Source organism: Anguilla rostrata, chromosome 2 (genome assembly GCF_018555375.3).
Source record: "Anguilla rostrata isolate EN2019 chromosome 2, ASM1855537v3, whole genome shotgun sequence".
Taxonomy (NCBI): domain Eukaryota; kingdom Metazoa; phylum Chordata; class Actinopteri; order Anguilliformes; family Anguillidae; genus Anguilla; species Anguilla rostrata.
The window spans coordinates 47,358,781-47,377,237 of record NC_057934.1 but is presented as its reverse complement, the minus strand read 5'-3'; the positions used below and the strand labels follow the sequence as shown (position 1 = coordinate 47,377,237).

General features: G+C 44.2%; 1 protein-coding gene across 2 annotated transcripts in view; it reads left to right on the top strand.

Annotated features, from left to right (window-relative positions):
- Window positions 1–16,843, top strand: part of prkcba (protein kinase C, beta a) — a 120,789-nt gene extending 103,946 nt beyond the window's left edge. Inside the window, exon 17 of one of the 2 annotated variants that reach the window (XM_064322655.1) lies at window positions 15,311–16,843. In XM_064322655.1, the coding sequence (XP_064178725.1) occupies window positions 15,311–15,463 (153 nt within the window). In that variant the 3' untranslated portion in view covers window positions 15,464–16,843. Of the gene's footprint in view, window positions 1–6,619; window positions 9,791–15,310 lie in introns of those variants that run through there. The other variant, XM_064322654.1, reaches the window with a different exon arrangement.
- The last annotated feature ends 1,614 nt before the right edge of the window (window positions 16,844–18,457 follow it).

The following is an 18,457-nucleotide window of genomic DNA, read 5'->3' as shown; positions in this document are numbered from 1 at the left end:
TTGAAGTGTTCTGGAATGGTATCTCATGAATGTCAAAGATTGCCCTTAAATCACCTGATGGGAAGAACATAGCTTTTGTGTCATCACACCAGGTTGCCTCTTAGGGGCGTTGTGGAGGGGGAGGGGGGCTGCTGCTCGCTCTCCTGCAGTGAAGTCTGACTTGCTGATATAAAAATGTGTAACATTTTTTGTGTGCTAAAAGGATGAATCTTTGACATTAATAGGTTCTGATTTTGGCGTAGATCCCCTTTAAAGAGGACGTCATCAGCGAGCACCAATTAACGCTGATGAGTTTTCACTGTTGGGGGGGGGGTAATGGGGGCGGGGGGCTTGTCGACGAGCGGTGGAAGAGCGCAGACCTCATTAGACATCAATTGAGGTGAAATGATTGGTTTGCCATGGTGGAGCTGAACTCATTGACGAGGCTGAGACCGCGATTAGGTGAGACGGCGAGATTGCGGATGACATTGCGGATGAGTCCGGCGAGCGGTTTGCGGACGTTGGTGGCGTCCCGTGGCCTGGGCGCCGAGGGAGCGGGGCACTGTGGGGGTGCGAAGTGACATTCTCAGCCTGTCCCTTTGCATCAGCGTTCTCATTAACACCGTCATCTGCCTGTTAATCCCCCCCCCCCCCATATACAGACATTTAATAATAACGGCCCTAATTTGATAGCAGTTGCCCTTGGGGGCAGGAGTAGAAGAGACTGGCATTTAGCTTTATTGTTATGGCTCCAGTGTGCAGCTGCACTGTTGGAGAATGCTGGAGAAGTTGCCTTGTTAGCAGTGCAGTGAATGCTCAGGAATTGGGAAGGGTTGCCGTGCATTTGCCGTCAGAGAAGCATGTCATTACCAACTTCACAAAACACAATGCCTGCGCTGTATATATTGTATGGGAAAGCACAGCTGTGCAGGCTGAAATAATGTTTATTCTACAGAAATGGGTATGACAGAAATAATTCCCACCACTTTTATTATGTCTTGTATAATAACAGTGGAAGCTGTTTAGCTGAAGTAAGGTTTGGTACACACTTGTCTAAAGGCAGGAAAGTTCAGAGGTGCTGTCCCCAAAGAGCATCAGGCAAGGTGATCGCCTAGTATTGATTATTCATGTTCAAAGATGTGCTAAGGCTAGGGTTCGGTGTTTATTGAGGCTTGTTTAATGCCAGTCTGATGTATTAAGTCAATAATATTGTTTCATTCTCAGTAATAACCCAACAAGTTCAGCATGTACCATAGAGTGTATAATTCCCTTGCTGCAGCTGGGACAATTCGACACACAATTTGGACCACTTCATCACAGATTTTAATGAGATTCAGTGCGATTATTTGGTCTTATAAGAAGCCCCTGGAACCAAAATTACACGTCTCAGATCTTTATTGTGGCAGATATGGGCTGACAAAGTTTGGGCAAATTAGCACGCCTCCAAGACTTTGACTAGCGATCTACATTACTATAGGTCATAGAGAAATGGTTCTTATATCCTTTTAAAGGTCGTTTCCAGTTCTGTTAATGATCTGATCTGAGGTAAGTGTAATTTTAGTTTCATGGTTTTCTTATAAAACCAAATTAGCATGCCAAATCTCTATAATCTGTGACGATGCGGTCCAAAAGTGTGTTGAATTGACTCACACTTACGCAGACCCAGCTTAGCTCAGGAAAGCGCTGAATGGGTCTGTTTGCCTGTGATGATGCCTCTTGCTGATGACTGATTTTGGATTATGCATTAATATAAAATTGTTGCGTTAAACCATATGTCTGGTTTGTGATATCACTCTGCTCTCTTCTCTTATGGAGACACAGGAGCTAGTCAGGAGGATTCAGTGTGAATAAACATGGGAGTCATTTCTGTATGACTAGTTTTTCAAAGAGTAGTATACAGTGAAAGTGATGGACAGTTTATCAGTTGACATGCACACAATGACTTTTCATTGACTTACGGTAACATTGTTGCACAGTGGTGACATAAACTCCCATTGTATCAGAAAATATATAGAGTCTTTTGTAATGTTCTGTGAAGTAAAAATGGGAACAGCATTGAACTGAACATCCCACTTAGTGCAGAGAGTGGTTGGTGAGTGTGCTGTTGTCTTTTAGTGGAGATAGCAGCTGTGAAACTCTCTCATTCCGCTATTGAACTACTGGCATTGCTAGTGGTTGGGTGATGTCCCCCATGTTCTTTAATGCGATTGTAGACAGGCACAGACATTCAACAGTGTATTTTTTAAGCAATGTTTGAGATTCTGTTTAATCTGTGTCCACAGTATTCACCGATGACTATACTGACCATGTCTGTGTCCATTTTTCAAGATGGCAATCCTTGATAAACAGATCATTTTGAACAAAAGTGTTTTTTTCCCTAACAAATCCTTCAGAGATCACTGTGTGGTGCTTTAAAACCAGGCTATTAAGCAAGCGTGGATGACTGCAGCTGATAACCCCGGGCCCAGCCCGATAAAGTGGATAACACTCTCATATGGGAGTGATGGAGGGCCTATCTGAGAAGCCATCGGAGTCGAGAGCAAAGATTAGTGCAGCCACTTTAAAATAATGAAAGCTCCAATTTTCTCTGTGGTCTTTATTTTTCATTTTCTGTGTCACTGAGATAAGGTACAGCAAAAAGAGGAGAAGATCAACCTTGATTAGGTCCCCAAAAGTGGAATTGGGATTGGCAGGCAGAGGTTACTGTTGTTGGGGCAGGCAGAGGTTACTGTTGTTGGGGCCGGCAGAGGTTAATGTTGTTGGGGCCGGCAGAGGTTACTGTTGTTGGGGCCGGCAGAGGTTTCTGTTTTTGGGGCCGGGCATGTCCAGTCTCTTGCGCGCAGTGGGGCTCTTGTACCAATCAGGCCTTTGTTGGAGGAGCCTCCTTGGCCCCCCACCTCAGCCAGGCCCAGACCCCGGAGAAAATGTCCTATTTTCAGTGTAGTCTCTCATTCCCCCCCGCGGAGCCCCGCCTACTCTCATAGAGAGGGGAGTAAGGGCAGCTGACAGAGCGCTAGGGAAAAAAGCAGCTTGTTATGCTCAAGCCAGAGGGGAGAACCTCAGTGCCTGTGATTTCTGCTCTCGTGTGCCTCACTTTACGGTAGAGCGGGCAGCGGGCTAAAGCCACACTCATCACAGTCCCCACACAGCCATGTGTGCCAGCGTCTTCTGATCCCAGTCCTGTCACACAGTAGGGCTGACAGACAAACCTTCTTCAGCAGGGAGTGGGAGAGGCGTCAAGAGGGCGGGGCAGTGGTCGAGGCATGGACGTAGATCCTGGGGGGGGGGACACTTTGGGGAAACACCGAATAATATCATGTTGGGTATTGTTTGTGTCCCCTTTAAAAAAAACAATGCTGAAGAAAATTTCCTGTGCGTTGTCCCCCCCTCCCCCCTCCCCCCTATGTTGAAATGAGATCTGCATCCTTGGGTTGAGGGGGACAGAAAGGAGGCGGCGTGCGGTAAATGGGCAGTGTTTAGCAGCCGCGTTGGCGGGCAGGAGAGGCTGTCACACGTGTAGCTCTAATAGCCCGTTCCCCTGCACCGCGGCAGCGCCGTGATGCTAATCAGTCCTGACAGGTGTATCTGTGAGGACAGTGAAAAGCTTTTGCCTCAATTTCAGGCTTTGATGGAATGCGAGGCACAGTGCCTATAGCTAAGCAGCCCCCGCCACCCAATAGATTCCAGCTAATGCAAGACAGCGTGCCGATCATTACCGACGGGCTGCAGAAACTAGGGCTGCGTCGCTGTGTGCGCGGGGTTCGATAGCACCTCGTACGCCCACCGCGAGAGGCAGGGGGGTCTGCACGGGTGTGCGAATCTGATCGGGCACGCAGTTCAGCAGTGCCACAGGGTTTGGGCACCGATGCTGTGGGTTGGGTACGATGGCCTTACAATGGGGGAAGCTTCAGAAATGTAAAGGCAAATATGTTAATTTGTTTCATTTAGTCTTTCGTGTTGTCTGTTCTCCTCAACGCTGGATTTGGAGTTAATAGATTTACTTAACCTCTTCATAACTTTGTTTTCACCTCCAGTGTGCACGCATCCAATATTTATGCCTACGTTTGCCTTTCTGAAATGCTGCTTTCGGTGTCTGTGCTGACTTCACACAATTTGCGAGTGTAAGAATCGCACTCATTAGCAGATGAAAATTCTAATCATGAGCGCAACAGAGGAAGGCGAAAAAAACAACCCAGATTTTGTTAAAGAATCCCTCGATGACTTGTTATTTTCCTCTGTGCACAGGACACCTAATCAGACTCCCATGTTTGAGCAGGAAAATAAGATGAGTAAAAAAAAAGGGGCTTTTTGTTTCAAAACCAAACCTGACAGAGGAAGGCAGGCTAATAGCGCTGTGAGATAACCGTGCAGTGTCATAGCCATAAAGGGCTTCTGTGGTCTAAATCTTTTATTGGATGACCAGGAGCTAAATGAAGATTCAGTGTTTGCTTGAGCCATTTATTTATTTGTTTGTTTATTTTGGTGGAGTTGTTTCCACCTGGAATAGGTGATTGCTGTTACTGTTAGTTTTCAAGGGCAATGGAGATCTGCCGTGGTAAGGGGATTCAGAGAGATAGCGGGGGGGGGGGAAGAGAGTGAGAGAGGTAGAAGCATGGAAAATGCAATTCAAAAATGAGATCACTTTCTGGAAGCATAAAAATATTTAAACCCCCACTGAACATCAAGACATGTGGAGAGAATCTGGCCGTACAGCTGATCCTCAAGCTCACTTCCCTCTCTCCAAGAGCAGGCTGCCTCAGTACAGGGCAATAGACAGTATTATCACACTAATCATCAGCCAATTGTGGAATATAAAGACTGACCATAGCACCTTAAACAGAAAGATTGCAGTACAGACTCTTGCAGCACAGTGGCCAGACATCATAAGCAGATGCTTACACTACTCAAGACTGGCCATGCTCAAATTACAATCAGCCACAACTTCAGACAGCTGCAGTGTATATGAGAAATTCTGAGAAGTATGAGAAACTGTTCCTCCCAGTAAAAAAAAAAAAAAACATGTCCAATTTTTACAGCCTGTCAGAAGTTAAAAGAGTAGGAACCCTCTTGGGGAAAAGAGAAAAAATGTGGTTTGGAAGTACAGTATACAATATACCTGCCATAGCTTTAGAGTGACCCCTGAAGCTTGTACAAACTTGTTGTATTTTTAGAAGCGGGGTGGTAGCGTTATTTCATTTTTTATTGTGTGTTATTGAAGCATGCATATGCCTAAATGATCGTGTTGATTTTTGCTTTTTGTTGATTTTTATTGGTTTAATGATTGATTAGCTTTGCTAATGTGTACAGAACCAGGATATTGTACCAACTGGAAATCAGAAATTTATGAGACAGCTGCAGGATCTTTTATTGTGTCTGTTTTTCACTGGCAGCAACCTGTAGTTTATTTAAACTGAAACACACCTCCAGGCTTGTGTTTTTAAAAACGTCTTTGTGATGTATGAGAGTAAGCTGGAAGCTGGGATAAGCATTTGTGGTATTGTGCTGAAGGTTTGTGTTTAAGGGTTCAAAATGTAAGCGCCTCTCTGGGTATTGTATATGCATTTCTCACAACACAAAGGTAGCCTTCACACTGAAGATTTAGACTTCAACCCAGTGACACACTTACTCTGTGGCCCCTTTATGCAGATATGTTTTCACTTTCAAAGTATCTCGGTGCAGAACTTGAGGGTTTGGAATATGAAATGAAATGCTGGAGTGTGCCTCTACCAAAGACGGAAGAGGATGAAAGTTTGTGGTTCGAAACAGGTGGAGTAAGTTAACACCCCATATCCTGTCTTCCTAACTGGGGCTCCAGTCTGAAACACTCAGTTTGCTAAGTCTACGCCTCGGTGCCAAATTACTTGCTGTCAAAACGAATCAAATGCATGTAGCTGATGGAATATGCAGTATGTATTTCCGTAAGTGAAATTGAACCTCTATGCTGTTCTGGTGTTTCCGAATGATTGCTTTATTGAAGATTTGATTGTGTCATCATCATGTTCCATCCATGTGCGTGATAGAGAACACTGTGGACAGAAGCAACAGGGGGATGTGGTCTCTGTTCATGCTGTGCGCAACAAACCCAGCTTAGACAGGAAGTGCAAGTGCAGACATGTAGAAATGCAGCCACCACTGCCAAGTGAGGTGAGCTATATTTGAGTAGACAGATGAAGGTCATTTTTACCGCCTCACCCGGTGTGCCAAGCATCCCACCTGGACCTCCTATTCTTCAGCCTCTCCTGCAGAGGACCAGGGATGGCATCTCCTGGTGACTAGTGTTGGAGAAGACTCCACCTTCCCCTGTCACTTGACACAAACTGGTGCCTGTACCAAAACCGTGGGAATTAAAATGGTCTTCCTCTTCCTTCAGTGATTTGTGAATCAATGGAAATAAACCCAACCCCCCCCACCCCCACCCCCACCCCCCACCACCACCACCGCCACCGCTACCTCATGCATTCCCCTCCAGCATTCCACAGTGCACACGTAGGTGGAGCTCCTGGGCGTGCATCTTGGATGTACAGGCGGTGGCGGGGACGTTTCCATATGGTTTGACCGGTTGTTTTCACTGTGTTCCTTGGTTTTGTTTCTCTCCACTCCACCCACCACATGCCTCTTTTGTTTTTTCTCCCTCCTACAGTGTGGCCGGGACGCTGAGAACTTTGACCGCTTTTTCACCCGCCATCCTCCCGTCTTAACTCCACCTGACCAGGAGGTCATCATGAACCTCGACCAGGCCGAATTTGAGGGATTTTCCTACATTAACCCTCATTATCCTCTTATGGATATCAAGAGTTAAGGACAATCAAAAAAAGCTTATTGCAAAATCTCCTAGATACAATATCTGTAACCACTTCTATTTGTTTATGTATATGTACTGTTTCCAGCTGTACGTGTACGTAAACAAAAATATGGAAAAACAATTTATTACCCCTTTGGGTTAAATCAATTAGTGCAAATTCCCTTGAATGATTTCCTGAAATTTGATACCGTTATTTTACCTCTTTGTCAACATTGCATTTCCTATTGAATGTCCTTATCAGAAATCAGCCAGTAAGATGTCCATAGTGATTCCAGAAAGTTCTAAAATGACCTTGGATTTTTATATATATTGCTTTCATTAGTTTTTCATTGCTGCACCCAGTACAGCTCCTCTCCCTGCCAACTTGCCATTCCAGCCTATGCAATAATGTGTTGCATAGACATTTTTGTTCCTTCAGATTCTCATCTCAACAAACCTGCCTTCTGCAATATTGGTGATAGTCATGTGATACAATCATTGATTTCTGACTGAATGAATGAGTCTCTGTCTATAGCTACTCCGATCTTGATCTACATCTGAGATTACGTCATTTTTTGCTTCTGGTTGCTTCTGTATTTTTCCCTCTAGTAATGGAAGATTTTTCCAGTCCCAAACCAAATCTTGAAGGAAGAGCATACAACAAATTACGTCATTGTGCATGTGCTTTTTTCATAGCAGTTCCAGAACAATAGTTAGTAAGATAGTTGAAATCAGATATTATATACATACAAATATAGAATGCATACATGTATACATATATACATATGATAGTTACAATAACAAATTGTTTTTTTTCCAAGCATGAAAAACGTTTACAGGATGAATCAATCCAGCGGTTTGTTTGGTCCAACATTAGTGCTTCTGTCAGCGTGCTCCTCCGTAGTGGTGCTATGGTACTCTTGCCTGTACATAGAGTGGCTCTGTATTACCCCACTCCCTCTGGAACCAGAATACCCCCTGCACCCTGCACACATACACACACACTCAGACACTGCAGCAACTGTGCAAATTTGGAAATGCACCATTTTGAACCGCAGTGGCCGTATCAACAGAGCCCATTTCTGAAGAAAAGCATGTCCACCTGTGATGAAAAGCTTGTTAATGGTTCCCTGGCCTGTGTCGTATGTTTTGGGTGATACAGCTGCCATCAGGGGCACAGGAAAAGCACACTTCACCTGGAACAGGTCAGGCCAGGCCTCTTCAGCACTGTGCTGAGGTTGGGCCGGAAGGCGGCGCACTGGACAGCAACCTGAAAGATTTGTGGGCCGTTGCCCAGCAACTTTACCTTACTTTGACCTTTGGCAGCATGTTGCTTTTATAAGCAAACAACCAGCATAGCCAAAATTTACTGGAGAAACATGATGGTGGCATTTTCTGAAAGAGGACATTCCTTACACTTTTAAGCAATTAAAATTTATATAGGGATACTGTGTTTCTTAATTATTACGTGTGGAGACCTTCACTGCAAATAGCTAGTGTAAACAGTGTGCACAAGCCTTTCACTGGGTTAAGATTATACAGTGTAGCAGTGAAAACATGCTTGTTAAAACTTGTGTCTGTAGTTGTTTCAGTGTTAGTCTTGTTGACAACCGCTAGTTTCCAAGTTCCTGAGACAAAGAGCACTGTTAAAAGGTCATGCACAATTTGAAATGCTGGCCATGCGGGCCGACAAATAAATAAATAAGTTGTCTGCGGGATAATTCAGTTGGTATGTAAGGCCTGTCTTCTTTCCTGAAATGCCATTTTGTTTGTCTGTAACAGAAGCTAATCTGTGGTCAATGGTGCACGGCAGATTCCTCTGTGCTGTCAAGGGCTCGACCCTGTAGCTCCTGCAGTGTCCACACTGGCTAGCAATCCCTTCCCACCGCATTTAAAGCACATGCAAGGTATATGGAGGATTCTAAATATGAATGGGTCGACATGTATGCCAGTTTAAGTTGATGAAATCCTCTCAGATGATCTCAAGTGCAGCTCAACAACTGTGTTGTAATGACTGGGTACTAGTAAATTTAACCATCATTGAAAACTACTGGTTCTTCATATCAGACCTTACACTATAGGAGTGTTAAACTTAAGATAATATTGTTTATAAGAGTTTTCCAATAATTATTGTCTGGTAATAAATAATCTTTGTTTTTTATTTCTAGACTAGATTATTATTAAGAAGATTTATTACTTTAGTTATCTACATTGATATAGAAGAATTGTAATTTCTGCCAAAACTGGTGTGTAGATTATTACAGGGCTTTCATATTTTTGTAAGCATCTCATAAACATTCTTATGATACACACTGCTGTGCAAGAGTCGTAGACATTTTGCGTTTTCATACTAAGATGCATAAGGAATTCAAATCTTTGTATATGGTTGAAGCAGTCAGATTTTTCAGATGGAGGAGAAAGGGGATCAAGGAGCTTGATGTTTGAAAGAAATGTAGTACACCATTCCACCATGTTTATGACCAAATTAGCTAGATTTCCCTTAATTAGTTATGGTTTTATTTAAGAGGTAGGGTAGAGGAATGTGATATAAGGTATAGTGTGCATTATTTGGAAATTGTACATTTTCAGATGTATTCACATTTAATGCAAACTTTTGTTTCCATGTCCATCAAAGTATAACAATGGCAAAATGCCTCTTGCACAACAGTGTGTATAGTGTGTGCATAAATAATGTGTCAAATTATGTTTAGTAAAGTTCTTGCATATTATGTGGTCGGGATTCTGTCTGTGAGCCTTACAGTATTGTATAAAAAAAAGAAAAAAAAAGAATTTTAATGTTAAGATATGTGTCTTTTCTAAACTGATGATATCAAAGTTTTTCATTAACAAGAAATTGTGCATGTGCTTAAGTAACAGCTGTAATGTCATGTTCTTTTTGACCATTTGTGCTTCAGTGGGTGCTTCATTGCTACTGTGTGGGCTTTGTACACTTTAACTCAGATGCTGTTAATGTGCCAAAGTATTTTCCAAAAAAAGAATATATTAAATAAAACTTTACATGATGAGCTACTTCATACTATTTTTTATGATCTCTGATCAATAGCAGGAGGTACAGAGTATGGCTCTGTCAGTCAGCACTAAAATAATTCAAGTAGTTAAGTAGATTGGGTGGAGGTTATAGAAATGATGAAGATAAGTGTCAGGGCCTTCTGTTTGGTGTTTGAAGCAAAAGGTATTTGCACCTCTTGCCTGTGTTTTGCAGTCTGAATGGTTTTGGTGTTGTGCGATCCAAAATATTTATGTGCCATTTGTCAATTTTGATGTCTGAACTGCAAGCTATCCTTTTCTTGTGTCTGCAGTATTTGAACTGAAAAGTATCAGTGCCTCGTGTCTCTGAGCTGAAAGGTGTCAGTGCTTCGTGTCTCTGAGCTGAAAGGTGTCAGTGCTTCGTGTCTCTGTTTCAGCTGAAAGGTGTCCGTGCCTCCTGTCTCTGTTTGAGCTGAAAGGTGTCCGTGCCTCCTGTCTCTATTTGAGCTGAAAGGTGTCAGTGCCTTGTGTCTCTGTTTCAGCTGAAAGGTGTCAGTGCCTCCTGTCTCTGTTTCAGCTGAAAGGTGTCTGTGCCTCCTATCTCTATTTGAGCTGAAAGCTGTCAGTGCCTTGTGTCTCTGTTTCAGCTGAAAGGTGTCAGTGCCTCCTGTCTCTGTTTCAGCTGAAAGGTGTCAGTGCCTCCTGTCTCTGTTTCAGCTGAAAGGTGTCAGTGCCTCCTGTCTCTGTTTCAGCTGAAAGGTGTCAGTGCCTCCTGTCTCTGTTTCAGCTGAAAGGTGTCAGTGCCTCCTGTCTCTGTTTGAGCTGAAGCATGTCAGTGCCTCCTGTCTCTGTTTGAGCTGAAAGGTGTCTGTGCCTCCTGTATTTGCTGATTGAAGCGAGAGGTGTCAGTGCCTCCTGTCTCTGTTTCAGCTGAAAGGTGTCAGTGCCTCCTGTCTCTGTTTGAGCTGAAGCATGTCAGTGCCTCCTGTCTCTGTTTCAGCTGAAAGGTGTCAGTGCCTCCTGTCTCTGTTTGAGCTGAAGCATGTCAGTGCCTCCTGTCTCTGTTTGAGCTGAAAGGTGTCTGTGCCTCCTGTATTTGCTGATTGAAGCGAGAGGTGTCAGTGCCTCCTGTCTCTGTTTCAGCTGAAAGGTGTCAGTGCCTCCTGTCTCTGTTTGAGCTGAAGCATGTCAGTGCCTCCTGTCTCTGTTTCAGCTGAAAGGTGTCTGTGCCTCCTGTATTTGCTGATTGAAGCGAGAGGTGTCAGTGCATCATGTTTGCATTCATTTTTCAACTGAAAGGTATTGCTTTGTGTTTTGATTTTTGCACAGAATGGTATCAATGCTGCTTGTCTTGGTTGATAATTTGCACTGAAATGTATCAGTGCCTCCTGTCTATGTGGATGTTTGAGCCAAATGGTTTTGGTGCCTCTTGTCTTTGTTGTCTGGTCTAAAATATCTGAGTCTAATGTGTGTGCAGTATAGTCAGTAAATGAGGAGCCACAACCAGAACCTCTTTTTTTCCCAGAAGTCATTTGGACGGTATTGAAGCTGACACCAGGCAGGGAATATTTCATACCCATTTCCTTTACTGGGTACATTTACATATCTCTTGCTGGCTTGATATTTAAAATCAAGGCATACACTACCTGACCTTTGTTATTGCCTGTCACTTCAGTCCAATGCAATAACTTGGAACAGAGAGCAGTGCAACCACAGCTATCTGCAAGCATTGTGATGGTTACGATTGTAGTTACAGTTGTGATTACGACTATTAGCGCTGACGATTATCATAACTGCTATTTATGATTTTTTACGTACTGTATGGCAGCCACTGTACTCTGAGCCATGTTTTTAAACTTTGTTGTTGCGCCTTATCTGGGCTGCATGTTCAGTACTTTGGTGCCTTCGTTTAGCACATGAATGTTAATTAATTCTGAACGTTACAGCCTCAAATTAAAAATGAGCCAGTTAGCATGAGCGTGGAAGGCTTATCTGCTGAAAACAGGTCACCGTTTGATACTGCTATTCTGCGGCGTGTGCTGGCGCTGACTTCAGCTTCGCTCTAATCCCCTCTTTCCTGAAAAGCCCCACGCCTTAATGGAGGAAGAAATTAAAGAATCAAGTTCGGAATTAAACCCTGGTTATGTTCGCTCTGGCGATTCAGTGGAAGGCGCGCGTCTTTAAGCGTCTTATTCCCCCCGGGACGTTCCTAATACACGACTCCCCCGGCCCTATCGCTGCTCTACATCTACTGTAATAAACAACCGCCGGCAATAGATTTCCATCATATTTACACCTCCGGCAGCCCCTGTGCCGGGTGCATTCCAGCGCTGCACGAGCTCCCTTCTCTTTGTTTTTCCATTTTTGTTCTCCGGCTCGCACGCCAGTCGAGCACAATGGACTCGTCGGCTGCCGTTTCTAGCTCGCTGTCCAGCGCCTCACAGTTCAGGGCTCAAATGTCGACTCGATTGCCCCTTTGTCTGATCGCACAATCAAGGAGGGAATTGAAGCCACTCAGAAAGGAAGGGCAGCGGCTTATTGGAAAGAGGCTCTGTTCCTCAGATAATAACTGTTTGAATTTGCGTCGGCTCAACGTGGAGCGGTGCGCCGCAACCTCCCTCAGACCTTTTAAATGTGTCCTCCTTCCCCCTCATTCTCTCCATGGCAAAGTGGTTTTTTCCCCTCACCTCGCTGTAAGTGGTCTGTCCCTCCTCCCACACACTCTCTCCCCCTCATCTCAGTGGGGGGGGGAGAGCGCTAAGCCGTACTGCTCGAAGCCTCTGTCTCTGTGCTCCTGGTCTACAGCCAAACCCAGAGACTAAAGCTGGCACAGACTGCACCAGGATCCTGAGGGAAGATGGCACAAACGCGCGACGCACATGCACACCCAAATGCAGATCTTCAGAGCTCTGCGTTTGGGCTGAGGCTTTATTGTTGCCTTCTCCCTTCAGTTGATCTGTGTGCTTCAAAACCAATTACGCAGAGCGCTCTAACCTTTTGACTTCTCACTTCTCCCAAAGGTAATTACTCGGTTCTTAATAAAATTAACCAGTCATGAAGGTTGGCCAAATTTCTTGCAGTTGGGTTTTGTGGCCAAGCTGTCCTTCCTCTTTAATCCCATTGGGGTCCTTTTAATACAGGAAAAATCTACAAAATGAAGCAACCTTAACTATTTTCCTAGCTTGTCTATTGCCATATTAGCCACTTCACAGTGCGATGCATCCCATGTACCACAGTGGGATCTGCTATCTTTATTTGTGTAAAAGACAAGTGGATTTCCCAGTTGTATTGGGAGCAGTGAACATGAATTCTTATCAATTATTGACATCAGGATTTACACACACAAATACAATTTACACAAATAATACAAGAAGAACTGTAGAGAAACTTTTTAGCTTAATCAGTGTGGATTTCATGTAACGGTACATGTGAATGAAGGCCTTAGAGCTGGAACGTCGTGTCAAAATTAATTTTTCCCCCAAATCATGTAATGTAATATTAAATGATAACAGAAAGGTCAAACAGAGTGCATATGTGTGGTTTACAATATGTATTGCGTTTAATTAAAAATGGTTCACCTGTGATGGTTCATCTGGAGTCTGGAGTGTGAGGCCCATGTTTATTGCATTTTCTGTCTGCACTAGAACTACAAACTTTGAGCAGTTTTGGGTGGGTTCGTGGGTTGTCACATCAGTATCTTTGTAGTAGTGATGAGACAGAAGTCAAATTGAGCTGGATGATTATATATCAAAGAGAGAGAGAGACAAAGAGCGTTCTAGCATCATCACATGGAGATGCAGGGATGTTCTGGAAGCCACCATTGACTATAATGGAATGCAAGTTGTTTTAACCCAATAAAAACTCCCGATTGGTGTTCAAGCCCTGTAAGGGTGATGTCATACCAAGCAGCTGTTGTTTAGGCCCCTTGGAACCGGGCACTTGAGTGGAGCCAATGCCCAGGGCCCTTCACTGGAGGTGGGCCTTGTGTGCAGCCCTCCCATGGGGCTCAGCCGGCCTGCAAGGGAGATGGAGCAGAAGGTAGGAAAAGTGCCCTTGTTTCAGCTTCACTCTTAATCGTCCCTGTCCCTGAATCTTCTCAGTGGTGCACACCTCTGTGCTCTTCACTTCTTTGTCTTCAGTCTTTGATTGTAGCACCTCTCTGGTTTTATCACTGTTAGCTGTGCTGTAAATATCCCTGTCTGCTGCAGTCTGGTTTCTCTCTTGCTGTGTGACATTCCGGGCTGTCTCTCCGCTTATGTGTAGGTGGTGTTCTGTCTTTGGCTCTAAACATCCTTTTAGTTAATGGTCGCAGTCCATAGTAAATCCCTAAATGTTGTGTTGGCATTTCCATCTGTACTCTACCCATATTTCCATATGCTGAGGAACGTATCCTACAGTAGGTGCACTTACTGGTGCCTCAGAAAGCATGACACTCACTCTTGTCATGATCTATTAATGTCTGTTGGCCTCATCCATTATTTTGAGAAAATAAACCTCTGGTTCCTGTGGCAATCTCTTCAAATCATTTTCATTTTTATTGCTATTTGTTTGCTCAGCAGGTACCCTTATCCAGGGCAAATTCAATACTGTCTTACACTTTGCATATTGTCCATTTGTACAGATGGATGTTTACTGAAGCAATTCAGGTTACAGGAGTACTGCAGCAGTGGCCCGTCTGGTAATCAAACCTGCAAATTTAAGATTATCCGGCCAGCTCCTTTAGCCACTGTGCTACAAGCCACCGTAGTCTTTTCACCTTTCTGCTGCAAAACCACAAACCTGGTCACATGTGTGCATACGCTCTTACACTTCAGCATTGGCCATATTTTTATGGAGGTTTCGAGCATTTTGAAGCATTAACCCAAGTGCCATGTTCCTCCTCAGGGCTGTAGCACAGTTTTTTTTTTCCCCTCAGCCCTTCCCTCCCCCAGTCCAGAGAGCTCCCTCTCCCATCGTGGATTTCCATTGCCAAGCAGTGCATTAACAATGCCTCGCCTCAGAGAAGGATCTCCTCCACACCACACACACACACACACACACAACAGACTTACACCCACACGCATGCGCGCGCACACACACACACACGCACACACACACACACCTCCTCTCTCTGCTGCCTTGTGCTCCCAGGCAGGCTGGCATGCAGGGCCGCACCATCACAGCAGAGAGGAATTCTCAGAATAAGAACTGGCCCGTGGGCCTGACAAACCGTCTGTCCGTTTTAGTTTAGCTTCGGCCCGCTCTGCCTGCCTGCATCCCATTCACACAGAGGAGCGCTCTGCGGACACGCACACACTCTGCAGAGCGTCCCTCACACTCGCTCCGGAGAGGGCTCTACCCAAAGGGCCCCTCTTTCCCACAGAAGCTCCGCCATTTACACACGCTCCATTTGAACCGTGGAACAAGCTGAAAATGGTAAGAGGCATTCATTTGCGGTCTGAACCGCACGCTCACTCGCAAATAAAGATGGTCATCCGATGTGATTTTGAGGATTGAAGTGGTCCTAAATGGCTTTTGTCTCTCTCTCTCTCCTTCTCCCTGTTCTCATTCTTGCCCAACCAGAAAAACCGACGCGACACGGCCAACTTCGACAAGGAGTTCACGAAGATGCCCATCGACCTGACGCCCACCGACAAGCTCTTCATCATGAACCTGGACCAGAACGAGTTCCAGGGCTTCTCCTACACCAACCCGGAGTTCGTCATCCAGGTGTAGCGCTGCCTGGAGCGCGCATGCCGTTTTCCCCACGGGAGGCTACGTCTGTATGTGTGTGTGCATGTCTATACTCAGGTGGCTATGACCTCACTCTGCAGCTTTGTGGACTGGCGGGAACCTTCCGGGAGGGCTCATGGGGGTTTCTGCATCTGGTGCAGGGTGCATATTTTGCCCTGTCCTCCAACTCAAGTGATTACCCCTGTGTGCTGGGTCTGTCTGCTGGACCGAGAGCCTAAATTCACTACCTGTCACATCTCCTGCTCTCTGGTTCTCATCGGATCCGGTCCTGGACAAAGCTGGTCTTGCCAGGTTTGAACATCCAGCTTCTCAGATGGCCTCTGTGAGGTGGGAGTGCGCGGAAGAGGAGTGACCTCATAGCCTCCACGTCTATCATGTTTATTCCTCTCAGTTTTTATATCATTGTTTTCTCCCGGTATATTTTTGTAAGATAAAGATCTGTATGGACTCCTCTGTTGTTGGGCCTTGTTTGATTATGGCCCCACCAGGACCAGCCGGTCCTACCATGCTTTAAAACCACAACAAACACCACAAATCCCCAACTTCGATTTTAAAACGCGCCGATGCAATCCTCAATAATTTACTCTTTGAGTTTAATGTTTGTTTGTTTTTTCTGTTCATTTGATATTTGGTTTTTCGGTCATGTTTGGAGCTAATGTTTATTTCACTGGCTCCAGTCCATTTTAATTAAGTCCATGTCGCAAAGCCATTCATGAAGAGGGTTCAGTGTTGGGCACACATGTGCTGTATCCCAGTGAGTAATGTACAGAGCCAGGCCATTACTTTTCCACAGTTGACCAGTGAGTGAATGGCTCTCCTTGTGCATGGTAGCTAGGATGTAATGTTTCATTCCGTCTAATCTCTGTCACTGTGTGGCAAGGGAAGTTTTAAAAGAAGACATACAAGTGTGCTGACATCTAGCCCTTGCATTCCTCAGTGTGTACTGCTGGTTATATAATAGAAAATAATTACGCATTCATTCCGGTGTTTTCTATAAGATACAGCCAGGTACAGTATTGTGCAATGTTAGAGCAACATTTGTTTGAGTACTTGTGAAAACGAGCTCAATTTCCTCAGTTATTGTTAGAGAATGGACTCCTTAAATGGAATATATTTTAGTTGACCTGATGAATCAAAAAGGTGTCTATCTTTAGTGATGTGCTGCAGCTATTCTATGCATGCCTGTTTGGTTTTCACACTGATATTTAGTGTTAGTACTGTATATCAAATGTTACTACTGACAGAGATGGATTGGTTGGCTATATATATTTATTTAAAAGATAATTCAAATGTATCTAGAAGTCTTCCAGTTAAAACATGTATGACTATGACTTGTTTGAAAATTAAAAATACACAGCAGCATTTTGTGTTGATGATTAATGGATTCTGTGTAGGAGGGCAGGTGGGCTCTTTTGTACCTTTGTGCACTCCCTCTGTTTGTGGCCATTGCAGTTGTCCTGTAAAGTGAGAGGGGCAGTCACCGTGTTTTCAGTAAAGTGAGTTGATAAATCAGGTCTGGGGGGGGGGAGGATGCAGGGGGGGAGGAGCAGCAGGCTGGCTAAAACCCTTCCCAGACTCCCACTGTGTTTGGCAGCTAACGGCATTCTGCAGCGTGCCAGCACCATCAGAGGCTCGTCCACTGTTTACAGAGAAGAGGACAGCTGGTCACACTGACAGCGTGAACGGCCACTCGTAACGCAGGAACAAACAAGCAAAGCGCTTGATCCAAATTTTCTTAGCCCGGGGTGGTAGGCTTTGCCATTGTAATGTACACTGAAGAAAACAAAACTTGATCACTTGAGTATAATGCGTCAAAAGAAAACTCATTTTTAAGACCACGCGTCAGGCGAGGTTCAGGTTTTGACAGTGTATGACACTTTATTTGCCATTGTGAACTCGTGCTTCCAATTAGGCATGGGAAAACGTAGCCGTGTTTTTTCACAATGAACGATGAGATCATATTTGCGTATCGTTTTTACCGTTTGGCTCTTTGGGGCGAGGACCCCAAGCCTTTTTAGAGTCTGTTTTTAAAGAAAATTCCAATAAAGAAAAGGGAATCTGAACCGTTTAGCAGTAACGGTCGTTCCCATTTGAATTGGACCAAAAACCTTGAAAGAGAAAACTGATTGAACACAAACACTGCTATCAGCCAACAGTGCTCCATTAAGATCTCTGCCAAATGCTGTCTCTAGTTATTTACTGAATATTTCACATTATCACATTACAGCCAACAAACACACTGTATATAAATATATATCTAAGCCTCTTGTTACTTATTATTACTAAAAATGTTTTTTGTTTTTTTTTTTTCCATCCTGAATTCCCCCTCTTCTGTGGCCGTATATATAGGTTGGGCAAATATGACAGTAATCCCATAATGCACTGCCACAACCCCACCAGGCACGTCTTGCTGTACATTCTTATGCTTCATTCTCTGTGCATCCCATGCACACAAAGGTGTGCCCTGTCATGATCAGAACACATATACAGTATGGAATGTGTGCCACGACAAGAACATTACAGAGTTCACTTAAAATATCAAAAGGTTGGGATATCATCATAAACTGTCTGTGTAGTGTTTTAAAAAGAAATCGTGCATCTATTGCTTATCAGGACTGTTGAAAGCATGATAGCTGTATGGATATCCCATGAGACAAATATGCATAAATATGGAAGAGGGGGAAATAAATTACTATGCAAGATAGGGGTCCTTCTGTGTCAATGCATCTTAGCAAAAATAAATAGCAATGAAGAATTCGCTGTTGTACTGAAAGGATGTTCAGGATAAATAAGAACTGCATATTCCTGATCTGAGAAATATGTTGCATGTTCTGTGGTTAGTGGTGTATTATATATTACACTTGACATTTGCCAAAGACTGTGTGATGTGTCTTTCTTCTGGGTCCATTCACTATGTGGAGATGAGTGTTGAGTGTTGCGTGATTTGACCAGGAGTGCACGTATAGCTTCCCAGCG